General features: G+C 43.5%; 1 protein-coding gene across 2 annotated transcripts in view; it reads left to right on the top strand.

The window, feature by feature from the left end:
* The first annotated feature begins 2,518 nt into the window (after nt 1-2,518).
* Nucleotides 2,519-23,700, top strand: part of tnrc6c1 (trinucleotide repeat containing adaptor 6C1) — a 46,538-nt gene continuing 25,356 nt past the window's right edge. For both annotated transcript variants that reach the window (XM_065964277.1, XM_065964276.1), the window contains exons 1-4: nt 2,519-2,618; nt 9,068-9,170; nt 10,495-10,516; nt 22,013-22,363. In XM_065964277.1, coding sequence (XP_065820349.1) covers nt 9,108-9,170; nt 10,495-10,516; nt 22,013-22,363 — 436 coding nt within the window. In that variant the 5' untranslated portion in view covers nt 2,519-2,618; nt 9,068-9,107. The remainder of the gene's footprint in view (nt 2,619-9,067; nt 9,171-10,494; nt 10,517-22,012; nt 22,364-23,700) is intronic.

Genomic DNA, 23,700 nt, shown 5'->3' with positions numbered 1-23,700 from the left:
CTTTAAACTGGATCGATCAAAGTGTCTCCCTGCATGCTCTCGGCGGGTCTCCCATCTGAATCTTTGAATGAAGTGACACTTTGATTGACCTTCTTGCATTTCACACATGGAGTGGAGTTGATATGGTAACAATCTGACCTTTGAGCTTGACCCACTGCAGACAGGTCAGCCGGTCAGGGTCATGATTGAATTTTTCAGACTCACATTGACGGGCGCTGATCAATGCTGCAGACAGACACAGTGCGGAGAGGAAAGTCAGGTATCTTGACTGGGTTTTACCACGTGTGACCAGAAACATTTTCCTTTTTTTTTTGGCCTTCATTAACAAAAAACAACAATCAGGATGAGCAACAGCAGTGAGCATTTCCTTACTGTACAAGTCATGTTATGTATTTAAAATGTTAAAACAACCAGAATATCACAAATAAAATAAAACACACACAATGTTTGAAAAAGATTCAGATGATGGATTATTTATATCTACTGCTGTGACAGTAAAGATTCATCACCATGGTGCATGATTAGTGCCTCCCCTCCCCTCTCCTCCACATACACACTTCTCCGCTCACACTCCATCATCTCATGTACTGACTAATTGTGTTTTGCCACCTTCTCTGTAATGTATATCTCTGCCATTATCCATATGCTGGTGACACAATCATCCATATGCCGGGACACCTCGAGTACATATGGTCATGTAAATGTAAGCACACGGTGGTGATCGTCCTGCTTTCTAATCAGACGGTTATCTTTTATCCGTGTTTCAACAGTTGATGTTTACAGATTCATTTCCACATCACTGGAGTCCCACGTAGAGTGGAGTGGACTTCATGCAGACAAGGGGGATTCATACACCTGCAGAATCTGATTTAATGCCAAGTATGTTTACACATGGGAAGAATTTGACTTGCTGTTTTGGTGCAAATCAAAGAATAAAGACATGAAGGACTATTATACTGCAGGTATCTTTATATTAAAGCAATGGGCTATAAGATCAAATATAAAACACAAAAAATACAGACGGTGCTTTGCAGGAGCTTTAGAGTGCAGATGTGCAGGGACGTGCATGATTAAGGTGAAGTGCAAGTATCTTAAATTTACACACAAAGTGCAGTGCAAACTGGAAATACTTAAATCCAGAGTGTGTTAAAGCAAAGCACAAAAACAGATTTAGCCTTAACATAATGCTTAAACATTAAATGTCCTGCAGGGCCCTTCAGTCCAGTCTGAGTTTCCTCAGTTTGAGGCTGCAGGTAGGGTTTGCATTGATCCATGCACAGAGGACTAATCTGATCCTGAAGTGAGTGATATGCACAAAGTCATTGCCATAAAGAACTTTTAACATCTTGCAGACAGTCAAGTTCACAGTTTTCATAAAGCCCAGCGTCACATTGCACAATTTGACCTCAGCTTTGCGATGTCAACAGCGCAGGAAACCCTCTACCCTCGAGTCTGAGGCCAAAAAGAATGAATTAAAGAAACCTTAGGTAGAGCGTCAAGAACAATATTTATCTTTCTCTCTTACAGGGTTGTACACAAGTTGTAGTTCCTTTATTCTTCACCCAAATTAAAAACAAACATGATTATTTATGAAGAAGACGAGTGACTTGGGGAATCTCTGAGCCTGAGGAAAGAAGAATATCTGCTCTGGTACCACAGAGGATTACTTCTGCAACTTTCACCAGATGTTTGAGTTACTGGATACAACATAATGTACATTACTTACATCCTCTTCCGTAAACAATATTTACACAATTTTTTAGATTTGTTTTGGGTCTTTTTATGCCTTTGTTTAGAGACAGGACAGTGGATAGAGTCAGAAAACACAGAGAGAGAGAGAGTGGGGAAAGACATGCGGTGAAAGGAGCCACAGGTTGGATTTGAACCCGGTCAGCCCGCTTTCAAGGACTTCATCCTCTGTACATGGGGCGTGCACACAAACTTTAGGCCACTGACACCCCCTCACACCTTTAAAAATGATTTTAAAATATTTTTAATCCATCATAAAAAAAATACAGATTAATATTGCACACCTAAAGAAGTTAATTTGCATTTCAGACCAGTATTCTTGAGTATCTGCATCCTACTTATGAATTAAATGCATCTCTAATAAAGTGAAAATAAAAATAGCCAAACAGCACAGTGTGCAGTGAAACACCAACATTGCCTTTTAGCAGAAATTGCGCCCTCTGTTGGTGTAAAAATATATCCCGGGTTCCATCATGTCTAAAAAATGCAGGCTGAAATACTGTAATAACTCTCCTCATGGGAGTCAGCAGCAGAAGCAGAGTGTGACTGCAGGAGGGGATTGATGGAGGGGAGAGAGAGGGTGCTGCAGTTGTCATGGAAACGCCGGAGGGGGGTGGGATTAGGAGGAGGGGGGGGGTGGGGGGGGGAGCGTTGGGGAAATGGGACCAGTTTGTTTTGTTATTGAAGGTCACGTGGAGAGGTGAAGCTCCGCCCCCCCCTCCCTCTCTCCCTCCCTCCCTCCCTCCTCCCCCTCTTCCCCCCCCCCGTTACCACGGATTCAACCGTCTCTCGAGCTGCAGCTCCGGTCAGTTACTACAAAATGGCTGCAGAGGCTCCGCCGCCAACGAGAACCTCCTGAACGCTTCACGGTAGGCTTTATTAATCCGTTTTTTGAGCGCTCGGCACGGACAGGGTTTTGCACCGCGTCGCGCTCAGCTGTCGGAAATATTTTCTGCTATTCGAGGTAAACTTCGTCAGCTGTGGCGGGAATGCAAAATCTCCTCCGCGCAGCCCGCTTTGACATCAATGTTTTCTCCGAGTGCTCTTTACAGCAGCTCTGCCTCCCTGTTTTCACTCTGTGCTGTCTGTTGCTTAGCTTAGCATTGATTTGTTATAGTTTTTTCTGAATGCTATCACGGACCAGTTTGCTTAACCAGCCTCTACGGTTCAAATAATTCAAGGGCACCCTGTGTTGTTGTTGCTGGTTTGTCGTATTTCCAGCAGCCTGGATGCGTGTTGCATTGCTGTGTAGGAGAGTTGACATGGATATTTCTGCAGCTCAGTGTCACCAAACATGTTCCGAGCTGCAGAGAGAGAGAGGGGGGGGGGGAGAGAGGGGGGGAGCTGCCTGGCTCCAACATGCATCACCTGATTGTTAAACGCATTAGCAAACACAGATTCATTAATGTTTCTTTCATTAAGACTATAATGTGTAGCCAAGTAGTTAGCTTGTAGTTTGGCCTTCACTTTAAAATAAATGTTTATGCAGAAGTCTGGAGGAAGGGCCACTGTTTGAGATGCATTCACTGCTCTAACATAACCATTGGGGGACATATAGTAATTCTTCTTATTTTATAATAAGGTTGTAAACATGTTTTATACTTGTTGATACCTTGTCTGTTACTGTGATGAAAGATAGCATCAGAAAGTACTGAAAAAAAATGCATCTATATATCCCAGGACAGGTGCGTAGGAGAGGAATGAATCCATTAAAAACATCATATTGGCTGCCTAAGGACTAAGTTTGTTGTTGATGTCGTTTGATTTTGACCAGTATCACATTAAAGTTCAAGGTGGATGGTATCGTTACAACCTGGTTCTGTAAACTGTATTTGTTGGATGGTTTGTCAGTCCTTGGTTTGAGCACGAGCGGGCTGTGTAAACCTCGAGATAAGATGCATCAACGATTGCTTCCTGTATTCCCCCCTCACCATAGAGACGGCCGTCATTGCTGCCCCGGGTTCTTGCTGCAGCGTGATATCCTGCAGTGTCACACACTCCTGAAGGAGAAGGAGGTGTGTACAGAGCGGGGGTATGCCCCCTACACTCATGAATGCAGAGGGCAAGCTGACGTCAGCTTAGAGGCCCGCTGCTTTACTAATGTGTAAATAGAGTCCCTAATTTGGGCCTGGGACTGGCAAGGGATGAAGCGGTGGTGGTAAAGGCTGGGGAGGGGGGACTCTTTTCTGTCCCTGCTGGGTCAGGGGCCCCCAGTCAGCACTCAGACCCCTGAAAGAGGCAGTGTGTGTTCACAGAGAGGCGCCAAAGGGGGCTTGATAACAAAAACAGGCCACTAAATGCTGTGATTACTATAAGGCTTTAGGTCATAGCATCACTTGGAGTCTAAAACTCTTGGTGGCGTTTTTTCCCCCAGTGTATGACACAAGGTCGGGGAGGGGGGGGGGATGTGGGGGTGCGGGGGTGCTTTGCTGATTATGGCGTTTGGTTTGGCGACTTGTTGAGTGTCAGTAATCAGATACTTGATTCTGGAGTTCTCTTTGAAATGATGAGCATGAAATCTGCAGAGAACAAATATGCTTTTAAAAGACATATTTTCAGGCTTTTATGCCTTCATTTGATAGGACAGTGGATAGAGTTGGAAGCCATGGAAACAGTGAGGAATGATATGCGTGAAAGGAGGCCACGGGTCAGATTTGAACCTGGGACACTCACCTGTAGGACGACAGCCTCTGTGCATGCATGGGACACAACCTAACCGGACTGATCATCCCACTTTCATTATTGTGGCTTAATATCCCGTGTTGGTTTTTTCAGTGCTGGATATCTTTTACAGATCACTTCTTATGGACGGCTGGCTGCATGCACAAGTCTAGAAAAAAAATCAAATGATTTTGATACCTTTTCCGATACCACGGGAACAAAAACACAACTTCTAGACACCCAGTGTTTGATACTTGTCTTGTTTTTTAATGTCCAAAAATTGCATGCAAACTTCTGCACTCAGTTTTGAAATGTTGCCAACATATTTGGCAACGTAGACAGAGGTCTCTCTTTTCACTCACAGCTGCTTTTGGTTAAAAATAAGACAAAAAAAACCTGGATTTGTAAAAAAAAAAAAAGCTTCTGGACTTTACTTTTCTATACTATCAGTCATAAAGAAAACAGAGTGTATTCTTTTTTTAAAACTTTTGGTATTGAATTGTAAACCTTACCAGAAGCATTAAGGTGTCAGATGTATTCACCATCTGTAGGTGGAATGCATTAAAGAATATTCCTGTTCATGTTTCATAGACATGAAGAGTCTTCTGCTGCTGCTCAGAGTTATGTGAACTCTGCACGAGTTCAGACCGTGACTTCTCAAAGACGCTTCATTTCTTTTGATCCATGAAGACAAATGTGCAAACAGTGAAAAAGCTTCATGCTGGAAGCTTAATAAGACTTTTTTTTTTTTTTAAGAGTTTTTCTTTGATCGATGGGACCAATAAATCGTCATCCTGGTTCATGAAAAGTGCCCCCCTACTTTTGGGAGCAGAAGACATTTGGACTGGAGGGCCTTGCTTTTTGGAGCACGTCCATGCGAGCTATTTTAGGGGCCGGTTCAGAGCGCCAGGAGTGTAGCAGTATAAGTTTCTCTCTTCCTTGTCGTCAGGCCGGGTCAGAGCACATTAACATGACCACTCTGAGAATAGCTTCAAGTACTTTACAGAGTGCAATCCTCTTTGCAGAGCACAAGGACTCTGTTTGTGCTTACCCAGCAGTTTTTAAACCCTCGTGCGATTACAAAGGTAGACGGACCGACTTGGTTCTTTCTGTTTTGTTGTTGCATTTGAAAACCTGCTGAACAATATTCTATTTTTCAGAGGTTGTGTTGCTCCTAAAGTGCGTCTGCGCAGGAGAGCGGAGGGGGATCTGCACACTCTGCCGTGTAGCTGTGGCGGCTGCTGCTGCTGTGCTTGCTAGCGAGCGCTCTCCCAAGGGCTCGCCGTGCTCTTGTTTGGCTTGCAGCGATGGCATTCCTGGCTCTGTGCCCAGCGACTGCCGTCTAGCACCCCTTCCCCCAATCTCTCTCTCATACACACACAAACCAAACCCATCCGCCGTAGCCCCCTCGTCTTCCTCACTCCAATGTGGGGCAGCTCCACATTTGCATAAACACAATTCACCTTGCACACTCGAGCTCTCCTCCCTCTCCCATCGCTGCTCGATTTTCTAAACATTTTTACACCTGCTTTTATTAGTCTGTCCTTGGTCTCTTTCCGGTTCGACTGTGTTTTTTGGTTTTTCCTTGTTTCCCTCCCTTTGTCGGCAGAGTGTAGTGCATGGTTTTAAGAGGGACACCAGCCTCTAATCCTGTTGTTCTGACAGGAGGGTGTAATTCCACAACAGAGCTGAGCTCATTGACCTACGTCCTTCATATCGGCACGAGATGTGCTTTCCCGGGCTGCAAAAGGCTGCTCGTGATGGAGCTCAGCCCACTATGAGTCAATAAACAAATGAACGATTGCACTCTTGCCTCCTGTGTGACTGAATTCATTATAGCATTGATTTTATCAAAGCATTATTATTGTCCTCATCAGAAGGAGTCCATACCTCCAATAGCAGAGCGTGTACTCACTCAGATGGGCAAGAGATAGCATCACCTCATCCTCCCGCTCTCACTGTCATTCAGCTCGAGAGTCCAGGGGAAGCACATCTGTCCAGGCCAGACAGATGTTTGGAGATGAACCAGCAGCTCTCACTGAGGGAGACTCTTTCTGTCCAGCTCGGGGACTGAATGTTTCTTAAACTGAAATCATTTTGACACTTTGATCGGCGCTCACTTTCGTCATCGGCGTTTGGAGGCCGACAGCAGCTCACATTAACTGGAGCATCTCTCTTATCCTCTGATCCTACATGACATGAGCCCCACTGATGCCTTTGAAAGGAGCAGCATCAGCTATATTTAGCATGGCAGCTGCACCAGCAGGTTCCCTTTCCAGCCTCTCGGAGGTGAAAAGAAGTTAATGATGTGAATTGACTGTGTGTTTTTTGTGTTGAAAGTGAATTCCCACAGCCTAAACTCAGGCATGTAATCTGGACTAAGATCCAGCTGTAAAGCAGCTGTTTGTCATGCAGCTTTCTTTTAACCACAGGGCCTGTAGTGCTGCAGGAGTCTGTTTCAGCTCCTGCATTGATGGCATTTGCTGAACAAGTACAAGTGAGTAATGTTATCCAAAAATAACTCCCTCTGTTGACATAGATCAGAATTTTTGGAGCTTTAACTTTTTTTAAAGTTTTGTTTAGGTATTTATGTTTTGTAGCTACCTTCTCAAAAAAAGCAGACTACAAAGGTTTCCATGAAAAGTCTGATATTAAAGGTGCTCTGGATTTATTTCTGACTTACTGAACTCTGAATATTCTTTTTATAATTTCTCGTCGTATGACAACAATGTTGAAGAGGGTAGAGAAAGCTGAGACATATTATGAATTCTGGTCTTTTTCAGTGGAGGGATCTTGCTGCCCCTGGTGATCTGTTAACACCTGTTTGCTAGCCGCTCAGTCTGAGAGCGGAGGTGGCCGTGGCCTCTGGGAGACGGGGGCAGCAGCTGCTGTCATCAAGTCCACTAAAGCAGAGCTGCACACTTTGCAAGATTAGACTGGAGTAACTTGGAGGAAATATGCAACTTCACATTCGTCATTAGCCCTTTTCAGACTGCTTAATAGCACTAACTCAGCTCAGCAGCCATCACGTCTTTGTACGTTCATATTGATCCTGGGACGGCGAAATGTTCTTGTCCCAGTCTGTGAGTTTGCGTTGCGTTTCATCGTTGCAGAAACACAACACAGCGGCAGCTCCACATACACACACAGTCAGACATGCACATACACACACACAGCGCTGTGCTCCCTCGCTGACTCTGCTGATCCCGTCTCACCTCTGTAACGCCTCTGTTACTACCTCTGAAAACGGTACAGAGGGGGGAATCACTTTGCCCCCCCATTACGCCTTTGCGACATTCAGATTGAAGGTGAAACATCACAGGGGTGTAAATAACACGGCTTGAAACGGCAGTCTGAAAATCCACATTTGCTATAATCACAACAGTACAAGTCCAAGGCATCACAGGTACTTTCTTGTTTTAGAATAAGTTGGAAAGCTTACAAACTCCTGCACACGGGCTTTGTTTTTATATTTCTGATCATCAAAACCGTCTCCTGAACCTTGAACTCTTTACGACACGCTCCCAACACTTCAAGACTGAAGAACTTAATTTAATGCTCTGATTTGCTCTTTTTTTTCTTCTTTCATTTAAAAAAAACAAAACAAAAAAAAAAAAAAGATTCTTCTTTGTTTTTTGTTTTTATTTCTATTTTTGAAACTCCACAACCAAACTGATCTCAGTGCAGTGCTTAAGGGAAGGGCCGTCTGTCTCCAGCTAACTGCTAAGCAGGGCTTCTGGGAGTGCTTGTTGCCTGGTTATGGCACACACCGCCATCGCCTGCAGCAGCGTTGGCACGGCTTGGGAAAACCCTGATGGTTTATGTACAATTTCACATTTAAAGTTCAAGAAACTTTACTTCAATCTATGTTTGTTTCCAGGCTATTTTCCCTTCGTCTCAGTCCATAAAAAGACCCGGTTCTTGCTGTTGTGTTTTTGTTTGTCTGCGTAGAGGATTGGATAAAGAGTAACTCATGGATGTTAAACAATGGGGCATTGTCGGGTGGTTTTGGAGCTGGTTTGTGTGTTTGTTGTGAAAATGTTTCCTCTCTGGACCGGGGGGGAGAAGATGTCAGCTATCAAAGTGCATTAAGACATCAACCCAGACTATCAGCTTGATTGATTTCTGTGGTTTTTCAACCAATCACTTGTGTCTGGGTCCATTTCCCTCGCTTGGTTTGTGGACTAAAGACAGGGGGTCCTCATCCTTTTGGCCCCCTCTACATCTGCAAGGCCTCCTTAATAGTTTCCAGAGACAACCCAAAGACCACCGACTTTAAAAAAAAAAAAAAAAAAAAAAACACCCTCGTGCATCACAATTTGTTAAGAAGTGATGCTCAAGAGTGGAAAACAAACCCACATTCTTCTGTCTGGTGGTTGTTTTACTACTGAACACATGATCTTGTGTGATCTTGTGACACCACAGCCGCCATGGACGAAACTGATTTCACCTTAGACAGCTACACCTGAGCAATGCAGCGAAATAAACAAAACTACATCACTTTACTGAAGGTGTTTACCTGCTCAGGCACAGAACCTTTCTCCTCATGGCAGTCTCTCTCTCTCTCTCTCTCTCTCTCTCTCTCTCTCTCTCTCTCTCTCTCTCTCTCTCTCTCTCTCTCTCTCTCTCTCTCTCTCTCTCTGTTTTTGTATTTCAGCTGTGAGAAGAAGCAAAAAACACGAGAAGAGAACCATTTGATGGAAGATAAGAAAAAGAAAAAGCAAGACGAGAAGAAAAAGAAAGAAGGTGCTCAGAAAAAGGTACGCTCATTTGACGAACACACACACTCATATTTTAGCTTGAATCAAGAATGACTTCTATTGACCGTAAAGCCGGTGTAAAGGACGCATTTTTAATACTTGTTTTTTCATCTATTATGTGGGCTGCCTAATATATATTTGTGAGCAGTTTACCAGATACTGAGACATGTGCCGTCATGGCTGTGCAAGTGCAGCCACCATCATCACTGCACATACAGTTCACAAACCTCGTGAAGTGGGGGATTGATTGAAAAGACGCCTCAATTATAAAGACAATAAGTGAGCAGCGGAGGTCGGTAGCACAACTCCAGGTCAATTTATCACAGGCTGTGGGTCCATCCTTACTGTAGGATCAGAACTATGTCGTACCTGTAGCTGGCAAAATGCTATCTAGCTGCACAGAAACTGCACGTCTTGGATTTTGTTGAATGCAATAGACATCGTCACACAGGAAGGCAATTTATACCTTTTTTCTAAGCAGCAACCTTCAGTGTTGTAAAATGAAGCCAATGCAGAAGTCCAACATCCTGCAATTTGTTGAGTGACATGGAAGTCACATAGACACCCCATTGAAGAAAGCTGTTTTTACACCATCAATCAACATGTTTACAGCCTGGTACAAAGGACGATATAGGTCTGATTTGGTATTGTCCACATGGGCACACACTGTACTGGGGATGAATTGCCTGTTGTTAGGTTGACTGAAAGTTAGACTGAGACAGCATTTCCAGCATGGTGGCTGCTGCCTATGATCCTCCAGACCCCTCTGCTGTAACAGATGGCTGACGTCACTCAGGCTTTGTCCATTAAGATTTACAGTCTATGCTATTTCCCCAGAATGCATCTTATATACCAGTGGGGTTTATGTTCTGGATTAAAATGTTTACGAGTAGTTCGGCAGTAAAAAAAAAAATTACAGTTTCCACTTTGATTTCCTCGGTCGATCTTATGTATGTATGTATGCTCAGGTGTTAAAAGGTCAGCCTGCTGCTCTCTCTAAAACATACACGTCCTTGAAGTCACCATTCTGTGCTGGTAAAGAATCCTTACCGTATGAGAGGAGCATTTGTTTTATCTATTTTCACCTCCCACCCATGAACCCATTCACCTCATCCAGCAATGGGAATGTACATGAACCTCTTAGCATTTCAATAGATGAGCAAAAGCAGCCTCTGAACATTTTGTCCTGACTGCCCTGGATAGTTGCTCCAGCACTGCAGAGCAGCTGCTGATCCAGCCAATGGGACTCAGATGTTTGTGGAGCATTAACATTTAGACCAACATTTGCTGACATGTTTTTTTTTTTTTTTTTTGCTTTTTCCAGGCCACAGAACAGATAACCAAAGGTGAGTTGTTGTTAACTTTATTAAACTTATTTATTCTGTTAATTCTGGCATCAACTAGAGAAAAGGTACAATTCAAAGTTCAGTTCTTCAGTTCAGTTTTTTTATTTGCATGCAGAGGAGAATATTCCTTTGCCTTGTGTTACAACATTCTGCACACAAACAACAATATTTCAAGGTTTAGGCGGAGCCATCTGTCATGAACCTTGATATGAGTTTATGATTTAATGCCTCAGACAGTAGGATAAGGTTGTCAAAATGTTAAACACTTAAGATGCTAATGATACCAACATTTGGCGACATGTCAGCGCAGCAACATCTGCAAAATATTTGTGCAATTTAGACTGTGAGCAGGAGTTTACCTGCTACTTTTCATCATCATTAAAAAGAAAGCACCCTCCAAGTACCTGATACTGGAGGCCTACGACTTGAATTTGTTGTTGTGATATCGGGACAAGTATCAATTTAGTTGAATTTGAACAGATTTCATATTGAAGTTTAGAATTCTGTTGTCATGACAACCCATCAGAAGGGAGAGTGTGGAAATTGTGTATCAATTAATTAGACGGCTAACTCATGAAGACGATTACTTTTTGCCCGCTGTTCTCTGCGGAGACATTTGGATAAGAAGCATTAGCTTTTATTATCATAAAACATCTTTAGCCCAATCAGCCAGGTGGTCCAACTTACCTGAGCCAAAAATGGAGGCCATATTGCTCAGACAGGACTAATAAGGAGCACGGGGATGGTGCAGCTGGTGCTGTGGACTCTCTACGGGCTCCTCGGGGCGTACCTAGGAGGGTAGAGGTGAGCAGAAATCTCAGAAGAAAAGGCAAAGAAAGAGAAAAACAAAAGAAAGAAATTTGTCTGAGAGGAGATTTTGCAAACATTTTAACTGTCACTCACTGTTTCTGCTGAAGCCGAAGCTCTTAATGATGAGGCGGTGTCGGACTGTCGGTTAGCCCAGGAGCAGATTTCTCCCATCCGAGATAAGAAGGCAGATGGGTGAGGGACTTAATGCCTCACAAGGGACGGGCAGGGGCGAAATCTGATTAGAACTTCTGCTAGACTTTGGCAGCGTGGCCTTAATAGCAGCCAGAGACTACACACCTAATTACTGCGTGAGTGTCTTTGTGTTTGAGTGCCTTAAGCTGTGTTCAGACAAATGTGTTTGTGCAGGTTTTGGTGGCTACTTTTTTGTTCGGATCAGTAAAGAGGGGGGACGTGTTTTATCCTCCTGTGGGCGCATACGATTGTGAGCGCTGGAATCGTTGAGGGTCAGCGCCTTGACCTCCCACTCTCTCCCTGCAGGATGAGTTAATGAGGCTGTAATGTCACTGAGGTGCCCCCCCCCCCCCACTCCTACTCCTTATTCCTCCGGTCTGAGTCACACTCAGTGCCTACCCGTTTGCAGCGCTAATGAATGTGATCTAGGTTAGCTGTGTTAGCATTCTCTTTGTCTCTTATCCCCGACTTGGTTGTTGTCTCCCAGCATCCACAAATTGACCTATATATAGTACGCCTTTCTCCCCATTTCAAACCAGCTCCAATATGCACAAGTGTTTTCTTGGCTGCTGCTCAGAACAGCAACGCGCTATGACACAATTTAACTCTGATCTTCCTGCTTTCAGTGTCAGTTTGACTTTTTATAGCATCGTACTTTCTTGGATGCCTTCAGATGCAACTTGTGTTTTTCTGTAGGATTATTAGATTCATATCTAAGAGTAGAACAGAAAAGAAAAAACTTGTGTTGTCCACGTTTGGCTTGCAAAAGGGAAGAATGTGATTTACTTGTGTGGGTGTAAATATATGCTTTTAAAAACACAGGGTCAAACTTAACACAAGGTGGCACACTTTAAAAACATCAACACTAAACTTTAGTTATCAATATGTTTCGATACTTTTCCTTAACACATGTTTTGAGGTGGTACAATCTGCATCATTTATTGATCAATGGTATCAAAGAGTATCAAAGCTTTAAGGAAATACATATTCTCAGGAGACAGGTGTGTAGGAGAGGAATGATTATGTTGCATGGGCAGAAGTTTGCCTGCAACTTTTTGGTAACAAAGAAGAAATGTTTAAATACTGGGGGCTTTGGTATAGTAATATATATGGTTTGATTTTTGCAACCCTACATTAAACATTTTTAAACATGTACATAATAAAAGCAGACACAATAGAGCTACATTAAAGGAGGGCATCAGGTGATTTCACTGATTTAATCTAAGAAGTATAAGTGTTATTATTTCAGAGATCCATTCATATCAAATAATATTTATCAAGATTAGTTTACATGTTTAAAGCTGCAGATTATTGTCTCATTCACTTAAAAAATATCAAGTAAACGATGAATTGACAGTTGACTAATCAAGTGAAAGAAGCAGCTTGTCCCTGGTACTAATGCAGGGTACACTGGGAGCTAATTAGGAGAACATGGCTAGCGCGGAGGCTGATAAAACACAGGAGATCTCCAGGAAGACCCCCAGCACCATAGTAACAGTATACCACCTCCTGTCTGGTCTAGCAGAGAGGCCCACCCAGGGACCAGCAGGAGGGAAAGCAGCAGAAGAAGATGGTTGTTTATAAGGGAAGAGATTGGCTGAATTGTTTTTGGTTACATTTGTGCAAAGTGCAGGGAGGCGTCTGCTCGAACATAACGCCTTCGGTTGTTTGGGAGGTCTAGAAAATAAAGCATGAAAGCCGAGAGCAGGAGAAACAGACGGAGCCATGTGAAACTGTGAGAATGCACGGCAGTTTCCTGTTTGCCGGCACAGCTAAGGGGGCCCTTTGCAGGATAGCTCTACTGGCTCACGTCTATCACACACACTCTCGCTCTAACAGTCCCCTTATGTGACATGCGAATACCAGCAGCATATGTACATTGTGTGCTCTGGCAGACGCACACATGGTTTCACTCGTACAGCTCTACATTACTACCCAGAAACACTGCACAGACCCCTCTGCCTCAGTCATGGACAAGATGCATGTTTACGACAAGCTATGAAGATAATTCTCACCGAACCTTAGAGTCAGTTTGAACATTAAACGGAGCTTCCAAACAGTCTTTCATTTCTTGGTTTAAAGGCAAAGTGTTTCATCATTGGCCTGCAGGATTTCAGAAAAATATGCAATCCATGCAACAGGTGAAATTAGGCATGCTTAGCAAGAAAGCATTGACGTGACTACTCATAAAGTGATATTGAGGAAATTGCAACTTGTTGTGCTGCAATATTTCACCAGATTTATCAATAACAAAAGCAGATTTTAGATTTTAAAGGAGCAATATGTAACTCCGACACCTAGTGTTTAAAATGGGAACTGCAGTCACATTCAAAACATTGTAGAGAGCTGTCTCCCCCCGCCCCCTCCTCTCTACAGCCGATGCTCACTCAGGTCACCATGTGGTGGACACTGAAGCTTCAGTGTTTAGCCAGCTCTGCATGGGTCTGTAAACCTTTCTGTGTTCTAACCTCTCTCCATTTTTCAAAAGCATCTCCAATATTGATCCTCGTTTGAGCACGTTTCTGCTCGTGGAGCTTATTAGAAACATGCAGAGGCTTTTTAGGTCGGGTACAATCACTTCTATCTGAACCACTTCTGTTGCCCGCTTCCATCGCTGCAACACCTGTTGACCTGATAACTGCTCTCATATCTGGCAAACCGAGGGGCGTCCAAAACGGCCGTGTGGGAGTGCATTAAAACCGCCTACCTTCTCTGGTCCAAACAAATCCAGAGCATTCAGGACCAGAATCTTAACTTGGCTCCATGAAGACTAAACTTCATTTGAATAAATCTCCTGACCGCAGACTCTGCATGAAGAGACCTGTATTTGTTGTGTGTATTTATTCAAATTATTTGGCAGCTGAAGTGACACATGCTCGTGGTTAAATCAGAGGTGTGATAAGCTCATGACCAACCCTTGTATTTTGGCATTTGTTTATCAAATATGAACTTTAAACACACAGACCTCAGCAACTTCCCCCCCATAAAGGAATTAAGATTGCCATAAAATATATTTTTTAATCCAAGAGGAGAGACTTAAAGGTTTAGTTTTTTTTTTCCTGTTCTTCTCTGTCTGCACGTTAGTCCGTCCACTTCCTGTGCATCTGATATCTCACCCGGAGGAGTTATCTTCAAAGATTTTTGTGTCAGTTTGAAGCAGACACTCACAGTCATGAAAAGTTCATTGCCTCTTGTATTTGTGTTTGTTATGTTTCCCCTGCTGTTCCTCCTCTTCTCTGCTAATCCGGTGCACACAGTGTGACAGGAGCCTCATTGCTCAACAGAGCTGTCAATCAAAGCATTACCTTTTTATATATAGCATCAAAAAATGTCTCAGGAAAATGAAGACTTGGGCATAAATCAGCACAAAGAAGAAGTTGTTTTAATTATAGAAACCTTGAGAGAGAGAGAGAGAGAGAGATTTTATAGTTTGACCCATGTCCCATCTGTTAACATGGAGGAGGCGGAGTTTATGACCTGTACTGCAGCCAGGCAGTAGGAGGAAGCGCTAAATGTTTCAGCTTCACTTTAAGGAAACGGTCATGTCATCCATCCTTTTATAGAGTCTATGGACATGATGGAGACATCTGAAGTTCTGAAGACAATTCTCCCCCCCCCCTTGAACCTTGAACCATTAGCTGCTTTGTGGTGCTACCGACCAGCCCTGCTCCAGAAAGTTCCCGAGAGGAGTGTGCATAAACCACATTGTCCCTTCAAAGCGAAGTGAACCCTAAGAGAGGTCCTCCTCCATCAACAGGCTGCAGTTCATTTAAAGGGTTAATGAGCGATTGTTCAAGCTCTGTTTTTTTTGTATCCCTATCAAATAAGATAAGAGCACACACACACACACACACGACGGCGCACGTTCACACGGAGCAATAAATGATAACATTATAATGTGGTCGTGTCGCGGCAGTAATTTCATAACAGATTAATTTGCCGTTTCACGTTCGCTTAATTACGCCCAGCGCTTTGTGTTGGAGAGTCATAAATTGCGGTGCGATCAGCGGGGAATTTCTACCAGTGTGCCTCCTGTCATCGTCCCCGCCTCTTCTCTGTGTTGTGTCCCAGGGTGCACAGCTTTTAACGGATGCAGCGGCGGCGATGATAAACCACAGTTTAGAGAGCAACAGAGGTGGCGGCTGGATTCTGCTGTTGGACGATAAATTGTCGGTACATTTAGTCTTTAATCAGGTAGAATAAACATAACTTCTGAGCGGGCTCAGGTTTGACTTTGGGTCTCTCCACTCCTGGTGGGAGGATTCAGGTCTGCACTAAAGTTGTCCAAATGTTCCATACTTTAATACTTTTTGTAACCACATGTTTAAGAGCGTTACAATCTCCATTATTTTAATAATTATCACAACTAATAAACACTCATTGATTTTAAATCCTCTGCATCACATTTATTAAATTTAAACACATAATCAATACATGAAAATAAAGAAGAGAAAACATAAACAAAGTCATAATATAAGAATGATTTACTTATCTTTTTGAGGTAGTGGGGATGTTCTATTGCGACCAACACATTGACCTCTCATCACATGACAAAACCTTTGGACAGAACGAGCGCCACACGTCATGCAGCACAGCGATCGTTTCATCGACATGATCTTGTTGTCATGATCGTGGGAAGCCCCGTACTTGAAATTGAAACTCTGATTAATTGCCCAGCACTACAACGCGTTTGTGTAATTAAAGCAGTGTGCAGGGTTTTGTGTTCAAGTTTTGGTGGTTGAATGACTCATGTTGGGGGTCTAGGATTTTTGTTGCTGTGGTATTCAAATAGGTATTGATATGTTATATAAGTATCATGTCTAAGTTTAAAATACTTGCACTGTGAAAGCCCTACTCTGCAGAGACAAATTATAGTCTTTTGATCCTTTGTAGATAAAGGTGTGTTAATGTTATGTTCAGTGGATGTAAATAAAAGGATGTCATGTTGTGTGCATTTCTGAGGCTGGCTGTTGAGGAAGCGGTGTAATGTCACTGGGTGATGCTTTATGCAGGGATACATTAGGCTGTAACGGGTGAATCAGATCTTATAAATATAGTTTAAAAACACATTTTTGATCCCTTTTGAAGCAGCTTTGAGATCCTTTCTTTCCACTCTCTATATTAATGTAATTTTCAAAGCTTCCATAAATCGCCCCGACCCAGGTCAGGTCAGGAGGACAGGGCGTCCCACTCTCTTTCACACATCACTTCATCGAAAACATAACAGACGGAGGAATCTGCCCGCAGCTGTTGGCACAGAAAGGCCTGAGCCAGGGGAGTGATGAGTCGCTCTTTCTCTGTCCTCCACATGTCTCCTTAAAGCAACATGCCGGTTACTCTCCTCTCATCATCGTCTGACTCTTAACTGTTGAGAGTAGTTTGAAACAGAACAGAGTGATTCCTCCTGGTGTATAATTCTAGGTGTAGAATCGTTCAGATGAGGTGTAGCATAAAACATGCTCTGACCTATATGGCCTTGTGCTCTTCACGCTGTGCAGTCAGATATAAAGTGCTTTTAAAAACAGCATTTTTTGTCTGTGTTGAATGTGACGCGGCGAGGGAGGGCTTTCCCTTCTTAACTACACTGTCATATTTATTCTCTTCTAATTAAGCCCTTTAATCTCCTCTCTGGTGAGACTCACAGCTCACATTTGAAAGCCCACAGGAGGAGAGAGATGGAGAAACCCTGAAGACGTGCCTCCCCTCCTCGCTCATGATGTGATGATTCTCTCTGCTGCCTTTGAGTTCAGAATTTAGTCTTTTCTATTTTGACTTCACTTTTTGTTGTGTTATTGAACAGTGGCATGCATGAAGGATGCATTTTACTCTGTTAACAATTAGTACCTTATTGATGTTTATAAGAGGTCGGGGTGGGGGGGGGTGTCAATATTGTCTCGAGTTACAGATGCAAATATTGTCTTCATTGATGAAATAAGTATGTGCGGTAATATAGAAAATGCACTCAGATGAATGAAACGCAGAGTCAGCAGGTTGCTATTTTCAGACGTGTAGGGAGAACTGACGTGATATAAACGGTGTTTAAATCTGCTGCTGTTGGAAACCTGCCAACAAATTAACAAGGTTTCACAGTTGAAGCGTTGCCAGTGTCTTCTGTTAAATAGAAGACGTACTGCTAAATATTCAATTTCTCCAGCAAAAGGAAAGACGCCTGACTAAAAAGTTAAAAATGATTTATGAATTTTATTTACCGAAAAAATGTGTTTTAAAACCTCTGATAAGTCATAAACTATAAGGAGATGGCGTTGAGTATATCTACAGACACGACTAAAGGCATTTGCAGAATGAAAGCACAATCAGGAGTTTGTAATTTGTGTTTAACTTTCCGTACCTGATCTGAGCACGTGACCTTTCTTTGCATGAACCAGTTTACCTGGAGATCCTGAGCCGTTTCTATCTAAAGACTTCCTCTTCCTAAAGCTTTCCCACAGAAGGTTCCTTTATCTTCAAGGTCATGTGGCCTGTTTCCAGCTCTGCACCCCCCCACCCCACCCCACCCCCTCCTCCACTTCCACTTACCTTAAACTCTCTGACATCCCCCCCCCCCCCCCCAACATGTCGCTCTTAAACAGTCGGGAGAGCATGCTATCATCTTTTCTGTGAGAAAATTAAGACCTCCTTTTAAAGTGTTAAAAGGGATGTCTTCCTCTCCGTGAAGTGCACACATCCCCGAGGCCACGGTTTGATGTGCATCTTTGATGAACTGGGAATTCTCCTGTGCTCCCACACAGCTGAGGACTGTTTTTTGTCAATAGGCTGTCAGAGCGAGGGGCTCTGATCTCTCTCTTTTTTTTTTTTTTTTGACTCCATTTCTCTGTACAGCACCGCCTTGTGAGGCTTGTACTGAACATAAACACCTTGTTGATGCTCGACGTTTGTTTTGCTCCCCCGTCACATTCAATCTCTTATTTTCATTACAAATGGAGGAACATTCGCCTTAAATGCATGCCTGTTTCTGATGTGGGTAAACATGCAGGATTTGTGTCATTCATGTGAGAAGTAGTGGTGTGACACACTACAGTCAAACGAGGCTCTAATTGTAAGTGGATTTAGATCTGAGCCGGTTTCAGGCAGCGAGACTCCAGCTCACAGTAGCACACGAGGGGGAGGAGACTGTCTTACACACATAAGCCATTCTCTTTATCACTTACCCTCTCTGCTCTACCTCCTTCTCTTCCTCCCGTACGTCAGCTCCTCCCCTCCTTTCCCTCCTTGTTTCTCCCCTCTGATTGGCCGATACAGCAGCCAGCAGCCAGCAAGCCAGCAAGCAAGCGTTCCCCTTCCCCCAGCCTCCATAAGAATCGACGCCACACACACCAGAGAGAGTCCCAACTGTATAACGATCGCCTCCATAACTCTCATTATTCATCGCAGCAGCACAACCACAAAGTCCTCCTGTTTTTTAAGGAGGAAATCACCTCCTTTTCAAATCAGCGCGGAGAATTGGCCTGGGGAAATTACAGCGTCCATCTGCTGCCTATAAAGCAGTAATAATTACAAGAGGATAATAGTAAGATCACAGCGAATGAAGGAGAAATGGAGAGGAGATCAGAGGAAAGTGGGGACGGATGAAGCGGAGAGGAAATGGGGCAGATGTAGAAAAATCCGATGAGAGGCAAACTCGAGCTCTCCCGCTTCCTCCCTGAGCTCAGAGGCGGCGTGGAGAGGGAGAGACAGAAACGTGTGGAACTGGATCCAAAATATGCAGGCGGTGGTCGCACAGTACTGGGGGGCAAAAATAACATAGAGACCCCCCCCCCCCCCCCGCTCTCACACACATGCAACACAGACATAAACACACACAGAGACATGGGGACCAGGGGCTTGTTATATGTGAGGGGAAACATGTCTGGAGGTTTACTCCCCGACACCATCCCGTCCTCTCCCCTCCGTGTGGGCCTCAGCATTACATAACTCTTTGTTTTTGTGTGTGTCGGGCCGGCCGCATGTGTGCTACTTATTCATTGCTTCACTGCACACACTCGGGAGGGCAGCCAATGGTGAAGCGCCGCTCTTTATAACTCATTTAGGCCACACAAAGATTCTCTCTTTTTTTTTCTTCTTCTTTTGGTTGATGCTTTTTTTTCTTCTCCTTCTTTTAATGACCAACAGAGCGTGGTTGGCTGATCAGCTGACGTTTGTGCTCGTACAGTGCGTGTCGGCTTTACGCACATTTTTTGTATCCTGTTTACATTCTAGTTTAAGCGAGTATTCTGTTATGTAATGAAATGTACTGAGGAGATTATCCAGTGTGCTTTGTGTCCCATAATGCATCTCAGTCAGCAGCAGCAGCTCTGTGACCCCGAGCTGATCCTCCTGCGTGACTTAGCGGTGACCCTTCACCTTTCACACTCTGAATATTAGCCTGCTGAAGACTTCACAGTGTCGTCTTTTTGTGTGCATTATTTAAAAAAGGAATTTGACTTGTTCACAGTGCACAGATTTGCTTATTTTAATAATAACAATTCATCAAATTTGAAAGAGGAAAAGCGTTACTTATTGCTTTTGATGTTTAATTAATTGTGTTTAATTTACATTAACGGGATGATCTTGGATATCTTTGCATTAATTAATCAAAAGCTTTCCTGCGCTCTAATAATGTTTATATATATGTTTTTTAAATTTCTATTTTTGCAGTGAGGCCTTCTGATTTAATGTTTGATGATAACTTTATTTGTATAGGGTTTGATCCTTTCGCACCACAAAGGATTTTAGTGAATTGCAGTCATTCCAGCCACAATCATAATGACATTTAATAATTAATAATCCCGTGCCTGCTGTGCTTTCTAAGTGTGATTTATGGTCACAACAGGCAGCTGAATTAGCAAAAGACTTCTTAAAACCAGCCTCAGACAGACACAGTTGTTGAACTTACTAGTAACACTTAGTTTAACTGTCCAATATTTCTGTGTTTTTTTGGGGGTTTTTTTTACACCAAAGCTGAAGTTAGAAAAGAGTGACTGGTGAAATAAAGTGAACCAGGGAGCCAGAAACCCGTCTCTTAAAGACGCATGAGGTGGCTTCTGTTTACTGCTTTTACCTAAAAGGTGAAGGTATGTTAGTGATGTGTTGGCAATGTTAGCAATTTCTTTTTTTTTTGCTGCCCCCTTGTGGCCAGTAATGTCAGTTATTGCAGGCTTAAGAAAGATGAACACAGGGGTCTCTTCGGCCGGCTAATTGGCTGAAAGTTTGCAAAAATCGGACTAATGGTAAACAAACAGTAGAAACTGCTGTCAGGGCAAAGGTGTATATGTGTGTGTGTATGTGAAAAAATCAGACTCTGTTGCTATGGGTAACTAGAGCTAATGGGACATAAGCACTCTGGCTCGAGCACAGGCGGTTCATAACAAACAGCAGTGAGAGGCGATCATTTCAGGGGCCTTAACCTGCCACAGAGCATGAACAGTGTTTGTTGACGAGGCTGAGAACTCTTTATTGTGCTGTCCTGCAGGAGCTCACTATAATGCATCAGGCTCATCTAAGTCCATTATCTGCTACTTGACCTCCTCATCACTTCTAATCTGTGTCTTTGGCCATCCCTGAAGGCTAAAGGTTTGTAATAGTACCACCCTGAGATTATAACAGAGTGCTCCGCTTCTCCAAAGAGCAGCCGTGTGTTTAAGCTGACCGCTGCCTACAAGCTCCGAGCGTCCGGTAGCTAGGAGGAAGCCAATCATGTGCATTTATAGACGTCTCCTCGTCTGCCTTCCTGGGTTTAACAACATCGTCTTCATCCAAAAGTTACCATGGCCTTTAAGAAGCAGCAGTGCAGAGAGAGCAGGAAGCGTTTGCAGAAGAGATGTCAGATATTTCTGTGTGTGCAGCAGGATTGACTTTAAAAATTAGAAACAGAAGCGTTGCAGGTAACCAGACAATTCTGATACCATGGCAACACAAATAGAAGTATTGGATGTCTTTGTTTAACAGATAATTAAAGGCAAAATCTGCACAAATACATTGGCAACGTTTCAGCACTGGAGATCTGTCATTATTTTTAAGCTTTGATACTTTTTTTTAATACTACTGACACCAGCACCTCGTACAAGCTTTAAAAAAAGTGGCATGAATAGGTTTATATCAATGAAGAGGCGGTGAACCTCGGTGTTTGTATGCAGAGCGTGTGTGTAGTGTAGACGAGTGAGTTGAGACTTTTCGGTTCAAGGGTGGAAAGCTGGGGGAGATTGTCCTCTCAGTAATCGATCTGGGATTACTATTTCTCTGGAACAGATTAAAAAAAGACACTTCATAAACTGATCTGCAGATTCATTTAGGTGACTGTAATTATAAGAAAAGTATGAGAATCTCTGGTATGTGCCAGGGCAGCAAAGACCGGTTTGCTCTCAACATGTCAAATATAATGACGAATGAAATATGAGTCACTAATTCTTCAATAATTGTTTGCACTCAACAGCTCTGCCTGCCTATTGTATTTCTCTTCTTACCTGTGCCCCACCACCCTCTCTCTCCCTCCCACAGTGCCAGACTCTGCCAAGCCGGACCCCGCCCCTCCTCTTCCCCCCGTCAACCCCAGTGCCGCCCCGCCTGCACCCCCAAGCAGTGGCAATGGCAAGCGCGCCCCCTCCGGAGGTCAGCCGCAGACAGCACAGCAGCCCCAGACTCCGCTCCAGCAGCGCTACCCGCCCAGAGAGGTTCCCCCGCGCTTCCGCCAGCAGGAGCACAAGCAGCTGTTAAAGAGGGGCCAGCCTCTTCCCCCGGGGACCCTGCCTCTCACCACGGGACGTCCCGCCACTACTGAACCTGCAGCAGCATTACCCATACACTCCTCTCCCTCCTGCTCCTCGTCCTCAACAGCCAGCCTGCCTACAGGTCAGACCAGACACTGTCTCTTACACATCTCTACATTCATCCTTTTCCCTTTTCAGTGGAGACAGCAGGGAGGGCTGCTGGAGGAGTCATTCACTTTAAATCATCCTTTATAGTTACCTTTCATCTCTACTTGGTGTGAAATCCAGCCGCAAATATAGTAGTAGCACATTTTGTCTCGTGAAGTGTGTGAGCTCAGGCTACACAAAAACTGTTTGTTTTGCACAGTGTGAGTTCAAACAAAGTGCATTCAAACATGACAACTGCGTCTTCAGCATTGAGTCAAAGGCAGCGTCTCTCTGTTTAAAGACTGGAAAGAAGAAAAACTGCAGCCTCTGTTAAGTTAAGCCACAAAACATAAACTCCTACTCCGAAAAATAATAAAAAGCTCTAAGTACAGTTTGTAACAGATTAATTTATTTTAAAAAAAACCAGACCGAACAAAATACTTTCTGACCTGCCAAAAAAATCTAACAGATGTCTCTGAATCAAATTCTCCCTCCCTTCAAACTGCACGTCAAACAACAACAAAACATCTGGCGGGAACATCGCTCACTCTAAAATTAGTCGGGGGTTAAAATCTGACTTAATCCGTTTCAGTGTCTGCCCGGCTTCAGACAGCAACACTGAAAGATAATGTTAACAGACTTAAACACAGTGGACTCAAAATATGTCTCTGTTAGTTTTACACCCAACAAGTTTTGCATTTTTATTCACAGCTCCTTCTGAATGCTGTTCCATGTGCTGCTCCATTAGTGGTTGTGTTTTGCATATATTTGCATTTGCATTCTTAAATGGCCATCGGCCATGTTTTTTTTTTTTTTTTATTGCATTGTGATCAAAGCCGTGTGGTTTACCTGTAGAGTCAGTGCGAAGGCGTCATAGGTGTTGCTGAGTGTTGTTTATTTTCCCCTCTGCCTCTGCCTGGCTGGGGATTAGACGTGGGGATAGAGGAATACAGGGGGAGAGGATGGAGAGTAAACACAGCTGGCTGTCTCTCTATGTTTGTGTATTTTCCTTCCTGAGGCTATTCAAGTCGGGTTCTTGTGTTCTCAAGTGGTGAAGGTCTATTCTGCTGTTCAGGGATGATGTTAGAGGAAGACTATTTTCAGCACTTGTCTGCAATTTTTTTTTTTTTTTTTTTTTTTTTTTTTTTTAACCATAACAGCCTCGTCCAGTCACTTTGATGTAGTTTGAAAGCAGTTCTATCTCCATAGTGATGATCTGAATCCATTCCTCTTGACTTTCTCCTCCTCCTCCTCCTCCTTCTCCCTCTCATCATCTTCCTCCTACTCGTCATCGAGCATAGCTAACCAGCCCTACTGTATTTCCTGTGTTTG

The sequence above is a fragment of the Labrus bergylta genome, chromosome 16 (assembly GCF_963930695.1).
Source record: "Labrus bergylta chromosome 16, fLabBer1.1, whole genome shotgun sequence".
NCBI classification, from domain to species: domain Eukaryota; kingdom Metazoa; phylum Chordata; class Actinopteri; order Labriformes; family Labridae; genus Labrus; species Labrus bergylta.
Note: the sequence above shows the minus strand (reverse complement) of the source record. Positions and strands in the feature narration are given on the sequence as shown.